This window comes from Coregonus lavaretus (assembly GCF_964263955.1).
Source record: "Coregonus lavaretus genome assembly, chromosome: 31".
Taxonomy (NCBI): domain Eukaryota; kingdom Metazoa; phylum Chordata; class Actinopteri; order Salmoniformes; family Salmonidae; genus Coregonus; species Coregonus lavaretus.
In genome coordinates, this window is record NC_140018.1 from 13,597,670 (window position 1) to 13,607,463 (window position 9,794).

General features: G+C 46.8%; 1 protein-coding gene across 1 annotated transcript in view; it reads right to left on the reverse strand.

Moving 5' to 3' along the window:
• The window catches only part of LOC311106972 (pleckstrin homology domain-containing family G member 1-like), a 40,654-nt gene extending 32,448 nt beyond the window's left edge, over window positions 1-8,206 (reverse strand). Inside the window, 3 exon segments of the mRNA XM_084149389.1 lie at window positions 1,235-1,304; window positions 1,987-2,087; window positions 7,735-8,206. Of these exon segments, the coding sequence (XP_084005515.1) occupies window positions 1,235-1,304; window positions 1,987-2,087; window positions 7,735-8,139 (576 nt within the window). The 5' untranslated portion in view covers window positions 8,140-8,206.
• Window positions 8,207-9,794: the final 1,588 nt, after the last annotated feature.

Genomic DNA, 9,794 nt, shown 5'->3' on the forward strand with positions numbered 1-9,794 from the left:
TGGATATGCGACGACAATTCAGCATACTATTCAAACAGTGAAATTTTTTTTTTTTTTAAACATCCTTAATTAATAGATAGTGAAGTTTAGATCATCTCAGAACAGCAAGGCAGAGACTGGACCTGAGGATTTCTGCTGAGCTACCATAGATTTAGATTTATAGATAGTACATCTCCAGACTGTGCTGCTCATCATCATCATCATGATAGGACTAAAGCATTATGGGATGTTATATAGTAATTGGTTTTGCTTCTGTATTGACCGGCTGGCAGGCTGAGAGGTCTAGACTGGCTTGAGGAGCTAGGGGTTAGGAGATCAGCTAAACGCTGAAGAGGAGAGATTTCTTTCTACCAGATGATAAAACTTTATGATCTTGTTTTAATTGTGCAACAGTGGTGCAGTCAGCATGTAGGGACCCATAAAGACTAGGCTGCTTACTCAACACATTTCACTGAAAGCAGGGTAAGGAACATCAGGACAGATAGACGATTAACCTCCAAGAGAAGGAGGGAGGGATGGATTTATGGTCTGTTTTTTCACTTCTTCAAACGCTTTGCCGAGTTGTGACTAAGTCGGGGGGGGGGGGGGGGGGGGGGGGGAACAAAATATGGAATCAGTCAAGGGGTATGAATACTTTCTGAAGTGCATTATTAATGGTATGGGGATAATGAATATGTGTAGCATGGACTGGGTAACTATAAAACTTGTGTTTCAACAAGAGCTACTATCGTACACACTGGCACAGACCATGGTGAAATGACTAGTGTGTTTGTGCATGTCCTGACTGATAAACTCTTGTTACAGACAGATTACTGTGTACTTATTGTGGTATTGATAGAGATACGTCTGTTGAGTAAGTGTTGATATGCAGTTATCATGAAATATAATGATTTAATGTGGAAAAGGAATGGAAAGAAGACCAAACACAGTTATAGACCCACACACACAGAGCTAAGAGAAACGAGAGGAGCAGAGTTTTTTGCTCAGTTGTTGTTGAAGTATTACTATTAGCCCTCACCAGTAAATGGTGGTTATACATTTGGCCGTCCCTTAAATTTTGTCAGAAATTCTCCTTCTCTGTCTGTATGACGAAGTATGATTACGATTTTGGTTAGTTTGTAACCTAAATAATGTTTTGGTTGAGTGTGTGTACGTACATGCTTGGAGTGTTTTTTTGTTCCGAACCAGCTGTTCAGACAGGCTTCGACAAGAAAGAAAGAAAGAAGTGACTTACCTTGGCTACGAAGCACTCTGCGATGGCCACAGGGTCCGAATTACACTTTTCCAGGTCATGAAGCAGATCTCTGTAAACAAAAATGTTTATCACATCAGGGTATCAGTACTTTAACCACTCACACTCCACACACTTAATTCAATCATTGGAATACAAACTGCTCCCCATTGCTCTTTGTAATAAACAACAAAAATGTTCAGGAACAAATGTACTTGGGACACAGTATTAGGTCCTAGGGTGCTCTGCTTACAACAAAAAGTAACTTCCGTTAATTGAAATAGTTTCTGTGTGCGTGTGTCCGTAATTCTTCTTGGTTGATGGAAACATGGTCAACTGGTGTAGCCATTGTTACATGTCTAGGGAATGAGGTCATTGTGACTGTTTGTAAGGAGTTTGTGTCAAACCAAACTCCCCCACTATGTGAATTCTCTCTCTAGGTTTTTCTCTCTGTCCCTGTGTTGCTGTGTGTCTTTATGTGACAGCTGACAGTCTGAGTGACTAGGCTTGCAGCAGGCCTGGTGGTCTTGAACACACACACACACACACACACACTCCTCAGATGGACAAAACATAATGGACACACAATGTCCATTGGTCACTGGCCCCCCACATATCGACAGGTGAGACAAACTATCCTCATTCTGTAGATTATTTGGAGAACGCACTCTGTATTTGTTTTAGGGGTGTGTGTGTGTGTATGTGTGCGTTTACCTCTTTGAAGTGGTACAGTAGGTGATTGTGAGTGTGCTTACCTGTTGAAGTGGTAGATGTCTCGTATGTTCCCGAATAGAGAGCCTCTCTCCTCTGAGCTCAGTGCCAGGCAAGACTGGTTACTGATACACTCCAGGTAATCCTACAGAGAGAGAGAAAAATATATGTTTTCTGAGAAACAATGTACGTGTCTTTATGCAATTGTACTTTCGACTTCTAAATGTATCGTTTTATACATTGGCAATGACAGAATATATTTCATGCCAAAAAAGCATATTGAATTGAGTGAAAGTGAGAGCAAGAGACAGCCAGAGAGACAGCCAGAGACCGAGAGAGAGAGAGAGAGAGACGGAGAGAGCAAGAGAGAGAGCAAGAGAGAGAGAGAGAGAGAGAGAGAGAGAGACGGAGAGAGCAAGAGAGAGAGACAGAGAGAGCGATGGGGAGAGAGAGGTCAGTTATGACACCCACAACAAAGTGTTTTGAGGAATATCCCATCAACAGCCATGCGAGAGGGACAGTGTGCCTGACATGCTCCCTGGCATCACTCTGCCAACCCCCCACCAACACACACTCTGAACACACACACACTATGAAAACATACTCTCCACTTATAGATACACACAGCATCGTAAACTCTTTGAGACCACACACACTTCTCACACTTATTCAGCACACATTCAATCTGCTTTAGATAAAGAGAGTTCCTGTCTAGTAAAACAACTGGGCCCACAGCCCACTTCTCCCTGACTTCAGTCCAGTCTTAATCCGCCTACTTAACTAGAGACTATTCAGTCGGTACTCCTCTTTGTCCAGATGGCTGTTTGACCAGCACAGCAAAATGTCTTAGGGCCTACAGTAGCTAATAGGATAGGATACACTGGTGAGAGGCTTGTAGATAAGTGTTTAAGGAACTGAAGCTGTGTCTGTTCAGACAGTCTCTTATCCCACCATCTCAGCCATGACATGTTCAGCTACCAATAGTGATTATACGCCTCAGCTTTCTCTCCACGTGTACACAGACACGGTCCGGCACGCGCATACACACTTTCAGTCTCTCCCTCATCCTGTTTCTCCTCTCGTCTCCGTCTCGTTGACAGATGGGATAAGTACATTCTCTCACACTGATACCATCTATATCTGCAGGCTACACAAAGTAGCCAACCTGCGTCTCACCCCAAACACACACTGCGTCAACACCCCCCTCCCCCTCTCTAACACACACAACACTCTTAGATTGTTTGGTGAGGTCATCCTCTCCCAGAGGGGGAACTCTGACTGAACCATTGTGTAAAAGAGAAGCATGGGTCAAGGTTCTGAGGTAAGAGGAGACAGTTTGGATTTACATTTTAGTCATTTAGCAGACGCTCTTATCCAGAGCGACTTACAGTTAGTGAGTGCATACATTTTCATACTGACCCCCCGTGGGAATCGAACCCACAACCCTGGCATTGCAAACGCCATGCTCTACCAACTGAGCTACACGGGGTGAATAGGCAGATATGGGCGTTTCGGGGTAATGGTTTAGGGTCAGGTTGGGAGGTAAGAGTTGGGTTGCAGCTAGGATAATGGTGGTTGGTGGAGTCACGGTAGGGGACCAGGGTCATGTTGAGGGTTGGGGTTGTTGGCCATGGTTAAGGTGTAAGGTGAGACTTTATTAGCCATGTGACCTGCCCTGACCCAGTCAATCAACACAGCCTAGTCTGAGCCTGATCACACACACACAAAGTGTTAAACCCCACCCCTTCTGGTCCGCACAAGGATAGCAAAACCATACACACATCTTAAAACACACACAATTCCAAAACAAACGCACACACACCCCCAGCTAAGCTTCTCAAACGTTTGAGACTAAATATAAACTGCATTTGACGATTCCCCATGTTACACATTAAGACACACACACTTTCTCTCTATTTCTCTGAATCTAACATACACAGACACCGTCTCCTCACTCCATACGCCCATGTGAAAGCCAGTTCACTAGGACATGCTAACTCCAAAACATCCATATTCCATTTCTGGAACCCCACAAGCCTCTGCTGAGAATGCCCAGAGGTGCTGTGATTTTTCCTGGTCAACATCAAACAGCCTTCCGATGTGTTCCAGGTCTGGGGCTGGAGCAGGGGGAATGGGATAACATTTGTGTTCCAGGTCTGGGAGTGGAGCAGGGGGAATGGGATAAAATATGTGTTCCAGGTCTGGGAGTGGAGCAGGCAAAATGGGATAAAAGCCGTTCTCCAGGTTTCTTTGTGAGTTTGTTTGGAGAAGCCTGATATGTTCATTAAAACACAGTTATTCAGCCAGGGAAGGACAATTACAGTGTACAGGCAGACACCATACATAGGGTGCATCTACCATGCACTAATCACATACAGTTACAGTGCATTTGGAAAGTATTCAGACCCCTTGACTTTTTCCACATTTTTTTTAACATTACTGCCTTATTCTAAAATTGATTGAATAGTTTTTTCCCCCCTCATCAATCTACACACAATACCCCATAATGACAAAGCAAAAAAACGTTTTTTTTATACATTTTTGCTAATGTATTAAAAATTAAAAACGGAAATAGTACATTTACATAAGTATTCAGACCCTTTACCCAGTACTTTGTTGAAGCACCTTTGGCAGTAATTACAGCCGAGTCTTCTTGGGTATGACGCTACAAGCACGGCACACCTGTATTTGGGGAGTTTCTCCAATTCTTCTCTGCAGATCCTCTCAAGCTCTGTCAGGTTGGATGGAGAGCGTCGCAGCACAGCTATTTTCAGGTCTCTCCAGAGATGTTAGATCGGGTTCAAGTCCGGGCTCTGGCTGGTCCTCTGTAGCTCAATTGGTAGAGCATGGCGCTTGTAACGCCAGGGTAGTAGGTTCAATCCCCGGGACCACCCATACGTAAAAATTTATGCACACATGACTGTAAGTCGCTTTGGATAAAAGCGTCTGCTAAATGGCATATTATTATTATTATTATTATTATTATTATTATTATTATTATTATTCAGAGACTTGTCCTGAAGCCACTTCTGCGTTGTCTTGGCTGTGCGCTTAGGGTCGTTGTCCTGTTGGAAGGTAAACCGTCGCCCCAGTCTGAGGTCCTGAGCTCTCTGGAGCAGGTTTTCATCAAGGATCTCTCTGTACTTTGCTTCCGTTCATCTTTCCCTTGATCCTGACTAGTCTCCCAGTCCCTGCCGCTGAAAAACATGGTTCCCCGTAGGGATGGTGCCAGGTTTCCTCCAGACGTGACGCTTGGCATTCAGGCCAAAGAGTTCAATCTTGGTTTCATCAGACCAGAGAATCTAGTTTCTCATGGTCTGAGAGTCCATTACGTGCCTTTTGGCAAACTCCAAGCGGGCTGTCATGTGCCTTTTACTGAGGAGTGGCTTCCGTCTGGCCACTCTACCATAAAGGCCTGATTGGTGAAGTGCTGCAGAGATGGTTGCCCTTCTGGAAGGTTCTTCCATCTCCACAGAGGAACACTGGAGCTCTGTCAGAGGGACCTCCCTGACCAAGGCCCTTCTCCCCCAATTGCTCAGTTTGGCCGGGCGGCCAGCTCTAGGAAGAGTCTTGGTGGTTCCAAACTTCAATGCTGCAGAAATGTTTTGGTACCCTTCCCCAGATCTGTGCCTTGACACAATCCTGTCTCGGAGCTCTACGGACAATTCCTTTGACCTCATAGCTTGGTTTTTACTCTGACATGCACTGTCAACTGTGGGACCTTTTATAGACAGGTGTGTGCCTTTTCAAATCTTGTCCAATCAATTGAATTTACCACAGGTGGACTCCAATCAAGTTGTAGAAACATCTCAAGGATGATCAATGGGAACAGGATGCACCTGCGCTCAATTTCGAGTCCCATAGCAAAGGGTCTGAATACTTATGTAAATAAGGTATTTCTGTTTATGTTTTTCATAAATGTGCAAACATTTCTAAAAACCTGTTTTTGCTTTGTCATTCTGGGGTAATGTGTGTAGATTGATGAGGAAAAATAAAAATTTATACAATTTTAGAATAAGGCTGTAACGTAACAAAATGTGGAAAAAGTCAAAGGGTCTGAATACTTTCCTAATGCACTGAATACATACCTATACATCACATACATGTGCATGTGCTGCAAGCACAACCACCATATACACGCATATACATGCATCATGTGACACACACACAAACCACTACACACATCAATGCACATACCAATACAAACACACTGCTTGTGCAGGCCACATCACCGTCAGTCATTGACAGGTGGAGCGCAGGTGAGCCCACAGGAGTCTGGTTAAATATTTGTGTTTGGGCCGTCACCCCCTCTAACCCTGCGGAAAGCGCCACGCAAGTGATTCTGGGTAATGGGGGGAGGGTGAAAGCTCTGATGCCGAGTGGCCACGGTGGATATTAGCACTATACTGTACATTGGTGGTGGTGGTGAATATGGTGGTGAATGAGTGCGATGTGTTACACCCACTCAATGTAAAGTGATATGGGACCTGCTGATAAGTGCTAGATATAGAAGGGCAATCTGCTCTGAATGTAATCCAATGGTGATGAATAGCATTAAGTGAGATTGACATTAATAAGGGTGGAGAAAGGGGTACATTATGGTCCTGTCTAAAAGTGTAGTGGAAGAGAGGGTGTCCTGCCCCATAGATCTGATAAGGGGGGTCTTGTTGAGTAAGGGGGGTCCAGGTCTAAGTAAGGGGAGTATACATCTTTAAAGTGAGCTCTGCTCAGTGTTTAGCTAACCTACTTTAGACATTGTTATTGCAGCTCTAAATCCTCTTCCTACAGCACCGCTCTCCTTTTCCTCTTTTCCTCACCCTGAACAGAGCGAGGAGGGATGGGGGGAACATCAATCTTGGTCCCTCTGACAGGGCGGGAGGGAGGAGGAAACAGACTATTTCCCCGACAACAAACTCACACACCACCCCCACCATCCCCTGCCCCCCCCCCCCCCCCCCCCACCACCACCACCATCCCCTGCCCCCCCCCCCCCCCCCCCCCACCCACCACCATCCCCTGCCCCCCCCCCCCCCACCACCACCCCCACCACCCCCCCCACCATCCCCCGCCCCCCCCACCATCCCCTGCCCCCCCACCACCACCCCCACCATCCCCTGCCCCCCCCCCCCCCACCACCCCCCCACCATCCCCTGCCCCCTTATACTGCAGTGTTTCATCGCCAGTCCTCCAGCAGTCCCAACAGTGTTTCATCGGCAGTCCTCCAGCAGTCCCAACAGTGTTTCATCGCCAGTCCTCCAGCAGTCCCAACAGTGTTTCATCTACAGTCCTCCAGCAGTCCCAACAGTGTTTCATCGCCAGTCCTCCAGCAGTCCCAACAGTGTTTCATCGCCAGTCCTCCAGCAGTCCCAACAGTGTTTCATCTACAGTCCTCCAGCAGTCCCAACAGTGTTTCATCTACAGTCCTCCAGCAGTCCCAACAGTGTGTCATCTACAGTCCCCCAGCAGTCCCAACAGTGTTTCATCGCCAGTCCTCCAGCAGTCCCAACAGAACACATTGTTATTGTAGGGTCAGACAAACTCACCTGATTCAACTCACTGAGGGCTTGATGGTTAGTTGACAAGTTGAATCAGGTGTGCTTGTCTGGGGCTACAACAACAATATGTACTGTTGGGGGTACTGGAGGACTGGAGTTGGGAAACACTTATACTTAATGTGCTGTCCTACTGTTTGCATCTCACCTAACGGTCTGAAAATGTAGTCCTGTGCTGTATGTAGGTGCAGTGATGCATGGTGTCTCCCCAGTGGTGTTGTGTGGTACCATGTTCCTTACCTGTACGATGCTGTGCAGGTCCTGTACGTAGGTCCTCTCAGTGTCCAGTATCTCCTGAACCACCCTGTCCACATACTGCACCCTGGGCCCCGGGGAGCTTCTCTCCCCAGCCTTGGTGTCTGACTGGGGGGTCTGGGCAGATACCTGTCTAACGGTCTCTCTTCCTGCCTCTGTCCCTCCATCATTCCTCTCCTCCTCATCCCCACATCCCAGCTGCCTGGCTGGAACCAGCTCCAATTGGATCGCCCCGGAGTCCCGGTCGCGGTCCGGAGCGGGATGACAGTGAGGGGAGGGGCCTAAGGTGGAGCGGCTGCCCAGTGAGCAGTGGCTGTCCCGGGAGGAGGCGGAGGAAGAGGTGGAGCCGTAGCTAATTGGGCGCTCAGCACTGTCTGGGGAGGAGTCCATGCTGTGGGCGGAGCAGTAGCGTAGGGGGGAGTGGCGGAAGCGGCCCGGAACGCCCACTGAGCTCAGGACCGAGCCGGCGTCCGGAATCTCCGGGAGAGGAGGGAGGGCATCCGTGTAATCGTCTGAAAGGAGGAGGTGAGAGAGGGAGAGAAAAGGAAGAGTGAGAACTGAGACCTTTATCCTTGTCCTCTCATCAAGTTCAGAGCAATCAATGTTAATACTCACAAAACAGGAAAATGCTTAGAAGGCCTCAACCATCCTAAAAAGTTTTTAAAATGTGAACCCCCAAGTGGCAAGCTTGTCAGGCCACAGCCTAACTGGACACTGGAAGCCTCTCTCTCTCCATCTCTCTCCTCAACTGAACAAATCCTCAGTCGTTTTACAAAATCTAAACCTCAGTTACAGTTAATCATTTAATATGGGAGGTATTTCATATTTTACATAAACAAATGCACGTGTCATATAATTAGGCACTCCTCTCCATTATTTTGTGTGAAATTGCGCAAACTCAATAATAACGAGGTGCCTTATGGGATTCCACTTCACCATGAAGCCGGCAGCGTTGCAGGCTCAGTTGAAGTAACTACCGGAGGGGCTAATTAGCCAGTACAGCCTAGATAATTTTCACTCCCTCAGCTTTGGGACACTTGTGCAAATGGCTGAGGAGCGTGAACGCACAAATGGAGGGCTGAGGGGCGAGGGGGTGATTTGGGATTCAGTCTGAAAGAGAGGGAGAGAGCGTAAGTGAGTGAAAGAGGGACATAGTGTGCTTGAGTGAAAGAGAGGGAGAGTGTGAAAGATGGAGCCAGTCCAGAGACAGACAGAGGTGGTTTAATGACCAGATTAACAGACCTATTTCTGCAGAAGAGAGGGGGCTGTGTGTGAGTATGTGCGTGTGTTTGTCTGAGGTGGTCAATTTAGTGTGGGGGGGGGTGAAACCACACAGGCAGGGTCTCTCTGCTACTGGCACTGTACTGGAGTCTCTCCCCTCAGAAGAAAGAAAGCTTTGAGTGAGGGGAGAAGGAAGGAAGGGGGTGAGAGAGAGAGAGCAAGAGAGAGAGAGAGCAAGAGAGAGAGATTCTATATCCCAGGTACAGTAGACGGTGACAGGGCAATTCTACGGTAACAGAATTACATCATGGGTCCCTGATCTGTACTACACAGAAATGCATAATTATGGATATAAATGTCATTCTCTTCATGGTGATGTATCCTGAATAGGTAGAAATATGTGGTACACATATGTAGAAATATGCAATATCCTCCTTTGCATATTTGGCCATTGTTCTACACACTGGCTATTATTGTAATGAGCTCCGCCCCCACATTTGGTTGGTCCGGACCAGACCAAATCTGAAACAATCATACGTCTATGTTTCACAAGTTTAGACAGCACAGTAAAGCACAGTAGAGTATAGTACAGTACTCTAGTGTGCTCTACTGAACTCTACTGTACAGTACTCTAATGTACTTTTCTGTACTGTTCTCTACTGTACTGTCCATCAAACAAACGTCTATGATTGGTTCAGATTGGGTCTTGCCAGGGCAGACTGACCAAATTTCAACTACTTTTCAACGTCCATGGACGTCCGCTGGTGCTCAGTGGGTGAGGATGATTGTTACAGTAAATGGAAAGAGGTTAGGTGGTAGGTGTC